This window comes from Solanum verrucosum, unplaced genomic scaffold, assembly GCF_900185275.1.
Source record: "Solanum verrucosum unplaced genomic scaffold, falcon-dt-bn FXZP01000603.1, whole genome shotgun sequence".
NCBI lineage: Eukaryota > Viridiplantae > Streptophyta > Magnoliopsida > Solanales > Solanaceae > Solanum > Solanum verrucosum.
In genome coordinates, this window is record NW_026020644.1 from 238,237 (window position 1) to 250,603 (window position 12,367).

General features: G+C 26.5%; 1 protein-coding gene across 1 annotated transcript; it reads left to right on the forward strand.

Annotated features, from left to right (window-relative positions):
* Positions 1 to 7,535: 7,535 nt before the first annotated feature.
* LOC125812082 (probable peroxygenase 5) lies at positions 7,536 to 12,367 on the forward strand. Its single transcript, XM_049491573.1, has 7 exons — positions 7,536 to 7,597; positions 7,719 to 7,814; positions 8,738 to 8,823; positions 10,381 to 10,475; positions 10,684 to 10,809; positions 11,995 to 12,138; positions 12,253 to 12,367. The coding sequence occupies exons 1-7, from the start codon at positions 7,567 to 7,569 to the stop codon at positions 12,269 to 12,271; spliced, it is 597 nt and encodes a 198-aa protein (XP_049347530.1). The 5' UTR covers positions 7,536 to 7,566; the 3' UTR covers positions 12,272 to 12,367.

The following is a 12,367-nucleotide window of genomic DNA, read 5'->3' on the forward strand; positions in this document are numbered from 1 at the left end:
ATAAGTTAAATTCAATGAACCCTGAGGGGTAGCTCAGCTGGTAAAGGCCTGGGACAAAGTCCTTCAGGTCGCCGGTTCGAGCCCCAGCAGGGCCACTGGAGGCATTACAAATCGACAGTGTCTCCAGGGCCCCGTGGAACTAACCGTGGTGGACCCGCCTTAAAACAGCGGGACCCGGTGGGTACAGCTAGTCGGGTTCGCAAAGCGACGCCCGGAAACCACGGAAAAAAAAGAAAAAAAAAGAAAAAAATAAGTTAAATTCAATGAACGATTTATATAGTTATATTTGGGTCACTTGTGCATAGAGGTTTAAATCCCTTTTTAATACTATATTTTTTTTTCAATTTTTTTTTAACAATAGTTTTAGTTAGGGACGTTGTTGATGATTCGATTTGAATAGATTTTTCTCTTTTAAAAATATCAAATCAATTGAATCGATTTAACAAGCAACATAAGAATTAAATCGAGTTTTTATTAATCTTTTTTTTGTCCGTTTCTGAAATTAAATATGTGATACAGTACCACCAAGTACATATTCTAATGATTATGGTCCAATATGGCACTATCAAATTAATTACTACTTATTAAAGAAGATATATGTAGCTTTCAACTAGAAAATCGTATTCTATCTAAGAACTTACTAATTTTAAAATATTAAAATCTTATAGTACTTTTTTTTTTTTTGCGGTTTGCATGGTCCAATCATTGATCGCGAAATTTTTTACAATAAATTGGTTAGGTTGAAAATTAAAGAGTTATCTTTTACCTAAATACCTTGATGATGATTAAATTAAAGATATATGTAGCTTTCAACTAGAAAATCGTATTCTATCGTCTAAGAACTTACCAATTTTCAAATATTAAAATTTTATAGTACTTTTTTTTTTGCGGTTTGCATGGTCCAATCATTGATCGCGAAAATTTCTACAATAAATTGGTTAGGTCGAAAATTAAAGAGTTATCTTTTACCTAAATACCTTGATGATGATTAAATTAAAGATATATGTAGCTTTCAACTAGAAAATCGTATTCTATCGTCTAAGAACTTGCCAATTTTCAAATATTAAAATCTTATAGTACTTTTCTTTTTTTTTGCGGTTTGCATGGTCCAATCATTGATCGCGAAATTTTTTACAATAAATTGGTTAGATCGAAAATTAAAGAGTTATCTTTTACCTAAATACCTTGATGATGATTAAATTAAATTGTGGTGAATAATTGTATAACTCAAAGATAAATTTTATAGTTTTTTATAGTAACATGAAATAGATTATTCGATATAACATGGTAAATTACTCTCTATAATATAGAAGCGAATATAAGAGTTTAGGGTCAGTCGGTCCTGATTTGCACTTGTCCTCTATTCATATTTAATAATTTCTTTGTTTTAATTTATTTGTCTTATTTTTTTTTTTAGTATGTTATGTATTTATAAATTATAAAAAAAAATACTATAAATTACAATAATTAACAAAATAAAATATAAAAAAAAATATATTAAAAATTTGATCAACTCACGAAATTTCACATGTGCCACATTAATTTGAACAGAGAGAATAGTATATATTATTTGAAAATTACGTTTAGAGTACTAAAAATCACAATAATTAACAGCTTAAAAATATTTTTAAAAACTTATTAAATTTGGTTAACTCTCCAAATTTCACACGTGCCACATAAACTGCGACAGAGCAATATATATTATTTAATAATTACATTAATTAATAAAATTAAAAATCACAATAATTAATTAAAACTTAAAATATTTAAAAAACATACTCCCTTTGCCCCAATTTATGTGGCACTTTTTCATTTTCGAGAGTCAAACAATTTAAGTTTAACCGGAAATTTACGCGTGGAATCTTTAATTTTTTGAAATGAAATTTATATATTTGTAAACTACGTAAAAAGTACTATAAGTCACAATAATTGACAATTCAAAATAATTAAAAGATATATGAAAAATTCACGATCAAAGATAAACTTGTTTGAATCTCGAAATCTGAAAAGTGACACATAAATTCAGACGGAGGGGTATTAAAAATTTGATTGACTCTCAAAGTTTCCCATGTGCTACAAGAATTAGGACAAAGTGAGTAACATATATTATTTGGAAGAGAAAATTACAGAAATCACATACTTTTAAGGCAAAATTACAGTCTATCCCTTAAAAGCTTATAATTACAGAAATCCATCAAACAAATACAATAATATAAGCGCTGATACATTAATCTGGTGCGCGAGATACAATAATATAAGCGTTGATACATGCGCGAGATATAATAATATAAGCATTGATACATTAATCTAATGCGCGAGATACAATAATATAAGCGCTGATACACTAATCTGATGCGCGAAAATGAGGGATTTTGGAGATTTGTAAAACTTATAGGGGATAAATGGTAATAAGTAAACTAAAATGTGAGATTTCTGTAATTTTTCCTATTTGAAATGGGTAATGCTAAATGGCCAGAAAATTTAGCCAGAAATTTAAAAAGTCTATAATATCTTTTTTATTTTAAAATAAACTGTTCTTTTTTCTATTTTTTAGTTAAAAGGTATTGAAGTTAAAAGGGTAAAAATATTCAAAAAGGTATAATAACAGTGTGAAATATGTTATTTTACTATTCTGGCCAAAACGACTTTTGCATTTGAAATTTACGTTAATAATATTATAAATCACAATAATTAACAACTTAAAATATTTAAAAACTTGATTAACTCTTTAAATCCGTGCCACATAAATTTAAATAAATAAGATAATATTGGGCTATGCTTACACGGCACTTATTTCTAGTACTACAAAATAAACGAGAATGTAAAATCAAAGAACTAGATCACTATAAATGCAATGAATTAAGCTACAAATAAAAATGTAAAAAATTAATATTCACCTTATATTTTATATTATTTTTAAAAGTACTATACACACATGGATGGAGACGCACATATAAAACAAAGCGTCTAACACATGCTATATATATTTTTTAGAATAATGATAAAAAAATCAACAAAAGTTTTTTTTTAATATATAAAAAAAACAGGGGAAAGGTAATAAAGAGATGAAAAGAAAATTAAATTAAGTTTTTATAAAGAAAGATTCTAAATTCCAGATGTGAAAGAGAGAAAAGGCAGCAGTTGCATTGCTGGTTTTACCGAATTTATACGTAAGATTTTATTTATTTATTTAACAATAGTCTTATAAGGATAATACTTCCCTTATGTCTTATTAATAATTAATAAGAAAGATCGAGCTAAAGATAACTATTTTTTACACATAATCGGTCAATTTTGCTTTAAAGTCACCCTTGACTTTATCATTATTTTGAGTTATGAACGCACAAGGTCAAAACATGTGTATCGAACACGTAACCTATTATTGTAGGCTGTAGCCCATGTCTACCACCTATTAATTTTTATTAACCATTTGAAATATGAAATTTATTAATTTGATTAATTTAAATTGAAGCAATCAATCGTGTATTTCTGAGATTTAAATTGATGAATAGATCTTTATGTCCTGTCAAATTGCTAATTAAATTCGCTCTAAAAGGGCAACAAAGGCTGAAACTCTTCCTCCAAAAAATAATAGACCTACTTGTCATTTTTTGTTACAATAAATGGGGTCGGATAGTACACTTTGTGTCAAAAAACACATTCATCATATCTCGTCAATAATTATTATTTTTGTTAACTATTCGAAATTTGAAGTTCATTTATTAAAAAAAAATTAACACAATGAGTTTATCATTTTGTCTCTATTAATTGATAAATTAATTTTCTCATTAAAGAGGTTTTACCTTTTTTTTTCAAAACATTAACTCTCTAAATAAATTGAGGGTATAATAGGTAGAAAATATATTATTTTTTCTTGATTTGTCAAAAATAACAAGTAAAAAGGGACAAATAAAAAGTTAAAATTGGACAAGTAGAAAAGGACATAGGGAGTATATTTTTCTATTTTAATTTATTTGTTCTATTTTTTTAAAAAAAAATCATTTCAATAAAAATGTTTTTTATGACAACTCTCTAATTCTAAATTTTCACGTGACATGTTTAAGATCGGAATATTAAATAATACTTTAGTACATTTGATATATCTTTAATTTCCAACCACAAAATTTAAATATCTTCTTTACTTTCTTAAAATTCATGTCAAGTCAAACAGGACAAACATCTCAAACTCCATGCCAAATCAAAATAGGACAAACAAATTGAGACAAGTTATTAGATTCCTAATAAATATTTCTTACATATTTAATACTTCTTTTGTCCAACAATACATATTTCTTAACTTTGTACATTTTTAACAATACATATTTCTTAACTTTTAATACATTAAAGATATATGTAGCTTTCAACTAGAAAATAGTATTCTATCGTCTAAGAACTTACCAATTTTCAAATATTAAAATCTTATAGTACTTTTTTTTTTTGCGGTTTGCATGGTCCAATCATTGATCGTGAAAATTTCTACAATAAATTGATTAGGTCGAAAATTAAAGAGTTATCTTTTACCTAAATATCTTGATGATGATTAAATTAAATTATGGTGAATAATTGTATAACTCAAAGATAAATTTTATATTTTTTTATAGTAACATGAAATAGATTATTCGATATATCATGATAAATTACTCTCTATAATATAGAAGCGAATATAAGAGTTTAGGGTCAGTCGCTCCCGATTTGCACTTGTCCTCTATTCATATTTAATAATTTCTTCGTTTTAATTTATTTGCCTTTATTTTTCTTTTTAGTATGTTATGTATTTATAAATTACAAAAAATAATACTATAAATTGTAATAATTAACAAAATAAAATATAAAAAAATATATATTAAAAATTTGATCAACTCACGAAATTTCACATGTGCCACATTAATTTGGACAGGGCGAGTAACATATATTATTTGAAAATTAAGTTTAGAGTACTATAAATCACAATAATTAACAACTTAAAAATATGTTTAAAAACATATTAAATTTGGTTAATTCTCCAAATTTCACATGTGCAACATAAACTGCGACAGAGCAACATATATTATTTAAAAATAACATTAATTAATAAAATAAAAAATCACAATAATTAATTACAACTTACAATATTTAAAAAAATACTCTCTCTGCCCTAATTTATGTGGCACTTTTCCATTTTCGAGAGTCAAACAATTTAAGTTTAACTGGAAATTTGCGTGCGAAATCTTCAATTTTTTGAAATGAAATTTATATATTTGTAAACTACGTAAAAAGTATTATAAGTCACAATAATTGACAATTCAAAATATATAAAAAAAATTCACGATCAAAGATAAACTTGTTTGAATCTCTAAATCCGAAAAGTGTCACATAAATTGAGACGGATGGAGTATTAAAAAATTGATTGACTCTCAAAGTTTCTCATGTGCTACATAAATTAGGAAAAGTGAGTAACATATATTATTTGAAATTTACGTTAATATTATTATAAATCACAACAATTAACAACTTAAAATATTTAAAAATTTGATCAACTCTTTAAATACGTGCCACATAAATTAAAATAAATAAAATAATATATATTGGGCTCATGCTTACACGGCACTTATTTCTAGTACTACAAAATAAACGAGAATGTAAAATCAAAGAACTAGATCACTATAAATGCAATGAATTAAGTTACAAATAAAAAATGTAAATAATTAATATTCACCTTATATTTTATATTATTTTTAAAAGTACTGTACACACATGGAGACACACACATATAAAACAAAGCATCTAACACATGCTATATATTTTTTAGAATAATGATAAAAAATCAACAAAAGTTTTTTTTAATATATAAAAAAAGGGAAAAGGTAATAAAGAGATGAAAATAAAATAAAATTAAGTTTTTATAAAGAAAGATTCTAAATTCCAGATGTGAAAGAGAGAAAAGACCGCAGTTGCATTGCTGGTTTTACCGAATTTATACGTAAGATTTTTTTTTTATTTAGCAATAGTCTTATAAGGATAATGCTTCCCTTATATCTTATTAATAATTAATAAGGAAGATCGAGCTAAAGATAATTGCTTTTTACTCATAATCGATCAATTTTGCTTTGAAGTCACCCTTGACTTTATCATTATTTTGAGTTAGAACGCACAAAGCCAAAATATGTGTATCGAACGCGTAACCTATTATTGTAGGTTGTAACCCATGTCTGCCACCTATTAATTTTTATTAACCATTTGAAATATATATGAAATTTATTAATTTGATTAATTTAAATTAAAGCAATCAATCGTGCATTTCTGAGATTTAAATTGATGAATAGATCTTTATGTCCTGTCAAATTGCTAATTAAATTCGCTCTAAAAGGGCAACAAAGGCCGAAACTCTTCCTCCAAAAAATAATAGACCTACTTGTCATTTTTTGTTACAATAAATGGGGTCGGATAATACACTTTGTGTCAAAAAACACATTCATCATATCTCGTCAATAATTATTATTTTTGTTAACTATTCGAAATTTGAAGTTCATTTATTAAAAAAATTAACACAATGAATTTATCATTTTGTTTCTATTAATTGATAAATTAATTTTCTCATTAAAGAGGTTTTACCTTTTTTTCAAAACATTAACTCTCTAAATAAATTGAGGGTATAATAGAAAAAACATATTGTATTTTCTTGATTTGTCAAGAATGACAAGTAAAAAGGGACAAATAAAAAGTCAAAATTGGACAATTAGAAAAGGACATAGGGAGTATATTTTTCTATTTTAATTTATTTGTTCTATTTTAAAAAAAAAAAAAATCATTTCAATAAAAATGTTTTTTATGACAACTCTCTAATTCTAAATTTTCACGTGACATGTTTAAGATCGGAATATTAAATAATATTTTAGTACATTTGATATATCTTTAATTTCCAACCACAAAATTTAAATATCTTCTTTACTTTCTTAAAATTCATGTCAAGTCAAACATAACAAACATCTCAAACTCCATGCCAAATCAAAATAGGACAAACAAATTGAAACAAGTTATTAGATTCCTAATAAATATTTCTTACATATTTAATACTCCTTCTGTCCAACAATACATATTTCTTAACTTTGTACATTTAACAATACATATTTCTAACAAATACATATTTCTTAACTTAATACACTTTTTAAGAAACTATAAATAGAAGGGTAATTTTACTATATCATCCTTTGAATATAATAAATGTTTTGAAAATGTAATAGATAAATAACTCTAATTATCTATTGATTTCATGAAGTGGACAAGTATTGTTGGACATTTCAAAATAGTATAACCTGCAACTATTATTAGACGAAGAAAATAAATCTCAATATAAAAATAGAATTTGCCCAAAAATTATGAAATTTCTAAAAATCCGCACCCGATATCCTGGATCTGTCCTTGGAAGGAAGGAGCGATAATTATATATATAGTATACTTCTCCAAGTTGTATAATACACATCAACTTCTATATATACTTGCTTTATTCCTTCCATATTCTCATTGCTCTCTTCTATAACTTCTTTTCTCTATTCATTATTTTATATTCTAATAACCAAACTTTTAAATATGGCTTCCTGCAACAACATTCACCAAGAAGGTATGCAAAATAATTTAACTTTTTTTTTTCTTCTCATGTTACATGATTTATAATTTTCATATAATTTGAGATCGATTAATTTGATGAGTTATAGTTCGTCTAATTATAATTTTACATGCAGAAATTACGAAGAGCGAACCAACTCCTCTACAAAAACATGTTATGTTCTTCGATATCGATAACAATGGAATTATTTACCCTTGGGAAACTTATCAAGGTATTTTTATTTTTTCTATATCTATCGATTTGAACATTCTTTGTCTGAAAATTATATTGTGCATATAGATCGAACATATTTTTACTATTTGCATTGCTCATGAATAAGTGGAGAGAAGAGTCCCATTTCTTGTTAGCCTCAAAGGAATCGTGTGTTTCTCCATGACAATAAAAATTTGTGGTAAATAATTGGAGAAAATATTTGTGGAGGAAAATTGGAGTGTGAAGTTGTTTGGTATAATGAAAATATAGGGTTTTATAATTAGTTCCGGAATTATAGAGTTACTAGACTACTTTTTATTTTTTTCATTAGCTGGCGAAATCAACCTATAAAATCATAATTTGCCTAATTTATTTAGGTTTAGGCGGGTTAATAATTTGCTCATTTTATCTCCTTAGATTAAACATGACTGATATGCAACTCAAAATTAACTTAACGAGAAAATTTGTTTAACTATTTTTACAAGATATTTTTCATATAGTCATAATATAAGGGATTTTTTTTATTAGGTACTCAAACAAATTATAAGAAATCAAATTTTGAATATAAATGGTAAGAATAAAGCGGGCTATAACTAGTTTTTTTCGCTCATTCTAACCCAATTTATTTCATGTCAAGTAACATTTAAGCGAGTCAATAACTCGTCTTTGATTAACTTAATCGATTTTGACATTTTCTAAATTCACCCAACCTACTAATTTGATAGTACTAGATATTTTTGTTTCAATTTAATGAATATGTGGCTCCTAAAAAAAGTACAAAATAATTGTATAATTGAATACATATAAATAAAATCAATAGTACTAATATGTGGAGTAGAATTTAGTAAATCTTAAAAATCTTACATCCACTTTGTAGCACCCATTTAATGACAAGTGAATATCACCCTTAACTTTTTTACTAATTTATTTTTTATTTTTCAGGTTTTCGAAAAATAGGAAGTAATATTTTTCTTTCCTTTGTTGCCTCTATTTTCATTAATTTTGGCCTTAGCCGAAAAACTCGACCGGTAAGTCTCTCTATATTTATATATGTCGTTAATTAATTATCGCTGAAGATTATTTTTAATATAGTGTCTCCATAATTCGTACATTTGAATATGAACGCTTTATTATTTCCTATTCCTATTATTTAATAAGTGCTTCTCATTTTGAAAATCGTAACAGAAATAAAACTAATAAAAATATTATATTGAAGGACTATGGTAGGTAATATGACATATAATTAGAAGTCATAAAATAGTTTTTTGCATGAATGAGTGGGTCCGGGGGGGGGGGGGAGGGGGTAATTAAAATAAAAGAATAGGACAAGAAGTAGAAAACATATACGCATTATCCTAGTGGAGAAGTACAAAAGAAGTAAAGGAAAAGACAATAGCTCTTCGATGATGACGGATTCATCTGAATTGATTATTTTTTATATGAAATATATTAAATCTGAATCGATAATTTTAAAAATAGATATAATGAGCTTAATAACAAAACTCATAAAGGTCAATTGAATCCTTCATCAAATAGAAAATCTAAATTTACCTTTAACTTTACTCTTGAATAAAAAATGCACTTCATAACAAGTGTTGAGTTAGTAGTTCATATGGGGATTCGGTTAAATTTAGTATATTTATCTTAAATAATATATTTATGTTATTAAATTTATTTAATATATATACATATTAAATTTAAAATTCAATTATTATCACTAAAAATTGTCATTATAAAATTCATAACTTAAATTAAAATTCTAACTTTGTCTATCCATATATTATTATTCTCTAAAATGCTTTTGTAGAAGTGGTTTGCATGGTTAGACATGGACCCTAATGTTGCCAAAGTGGAGCAATAATATAACCAACTTTTTATAGAATTAATATGGTATTTCTAACTTATAGAAGAAGAAAAAGATGCTTCTGACACGAACAAATCGAGAAATGATTCTATCGAGATCTCTTTTATTTAAATGAATTGATTCTCCTACTTTTTATCTCCAAGTTGTGCGCAATTAGCCAACGTTGCATTCACATGTAAATACGCCAAATTAAATTATATAAAATACTTAACATGTCATTAGAAAGCTTATCTTGCATGCATGTGTTTGATCAATTAAGTCATTAATTAATTCATTTGAAGTTTAATTTTATTGTGTTTTCTAATGTTAGATGAAGCTTCTCACCTGCTGCAGAGGGATTTTTAATTTTTTCATATTCGATCGGTCTAAAAATAATTAAATATTTTTCTAAGAAAATAATTATTTTTTTAAATAAGGAAATTACTTACCTAGCCATGAAGTAATGAAAATAAATTTCATGAGTGTCATTCTACATTAATTATATCATGGCCTATCTTTGTTCAACACATATCATCTTCACTCCACCCAAACTCCCGTATCTCCAATCCACACCGACCCACACTCCCTCCACATCTCATATATTTATCTAGATTATATACAAATGCATTTAAAATAATATTTTTTATTAAACGGTACACAAAATGTTACTATATGATATGTTTAAGACACAAATTTCTACTATTGCGTATTTTTAACGGTATGATGTGAAATAATAATACAGGGAAAAGGGCCTTCTTTACTGTTTCCTATTGAAGTGAAAAACATCAAACTTGCCAAACATACCAGTGACAGTGGGGTCTACGATAGTGAAGGAAGGTAAACACATGTCCTCGGAATAATGGATCCATCCCTCTATTCTTTTCTTTTTAAATATCGAAGTTAAATTCGTTTATCACGTTCAGAATTTGAACCTATGACCTAGCTAATTAAGTCACAAGTCCTTCTACATTAAACATTTTAATTAATAATGTTAAAAAGTAGAACTCAAAATTGTTTTTTTTCTTTTTTTCTTTTCATGTTGAAGGTTTGTTCAAGAAAAATTCGAAGAGATATTCAACAAATATGCACGTTCAAATGGAAACGCCTTAACAGCCCAAGAATTGGATGATATGCTTAAGGCAAACAAGCAACCAAAGGACTCTAAGGGACAGTAAGACTTCCTCCGTTTCTATTTTCGTTTGAAAAAAAGCTCATTAATTAAATTATTTTTTAGAAGAAAAAAGGCTCAAATATGTCATCAAACATTAAGAAAAGGCTCATCTATTTCATCCGTTAAAAATTTGAGTCATCTATGCCATTTCAGTTAATAAATAATGACATAGATGAGCCTTTTCTCAAACGAAAATGGCATAGATGAGCCAAACTTTTAACGAATGATATAGATGAGCCTTTTCTCAAAGTTTGATGGCATTTCTGACCATTTTCCCATTATTAAATGTATTTCTTTTATAGGTTAATGGCATGTTAGGCAAAGTTTATGAGAAACCAATTTTATTTTATTTTTGAAATGTTTATTTCAAAAATTGAGGGGTTAGATCAAGCTTTTAAAAAAAAGATGAGTGTTTTTGAATTATAGTATAAATGTTTTTCTGAATTCGAAGCACTTTTGAAATCTTGGTCAAACACATATCACTGTTCTTATTCATATTGACAAAGGTGTGTTTAATATCTATTAGTAAACACAAATTGTTACTCTCTAAAAGTATTATAGTCAAGGATTAAAAAAAAAAACCACCTAAATTTGTATCCTAGTTTTTTGAATTTCATACCTAAATTATCAAGTGTGAGTTTTCTAACTGAATCATCACCAAATGTTTATCGAAATCAACCTCAATTATCCGTTGTTCACTTCTTCCTACTTGAACAATCACCCTCGTTCATGTAGGAAAAGTAAACAACTCATATTTTGAGGTTGGTTTCGATAAACATTTGGTGATGATTTAGATAGAAAACTCACAGACCTGATAGTTAAAATTCAAAAGATCAAAATACTTTGAATATATTTTTTATTTTTTATCCTTCACTCTTTTCGAAAATAACTTTAAACCCCCCGGCCCCAGCCCACCCCCACCCCCAAGTAAGTAGGTTTTAAAAGTTTAATCAACAGACTATAATTGGTATATAAAAATCTTAAAAGACATCTTAGTTCAAAGATTATACGTATCATTTTCTTTTGAGAACTAATCAGAATAGCTGCTCACTCAATCACACAAATTTAAAATAACCAACAGATGTATAATCTATGTATAACTATGTATATTTAGTGTATAATTTATATACCAACTATAAAAAGTAAATAATACCACTGACTATTTATGTGGATTAAATTATGCAGTGTTGCTGCTCTGTCAGAGTGGAAGATTCTATATTTTCTTTGCAAAGATAAGGATGGATTACTGAAAAAAGATATAGTTAGAGGTGTTTATGATGGTAGCCTATTTGAACAAATGGCCAAGGAGCAACAAGCCAAGAAGAAAAAGTAATTAAATTATTTTCATGCCTTAATTAATTTCAAGTTATAGCTAATTGATTTCTCTATTAATTTGAACAGGATTTTAAAAAAAAATTGATGTAATTTTATTTTTATTAGCAGATTTATATCAAGTTCATAAAAATGGATGTAATGCTAGCCACTATGTATAGTAAGTACATTTGTTATGTATGGAGTGATATCTTGTGGATTTTCTCTTATTTGTAATTTGTGATGT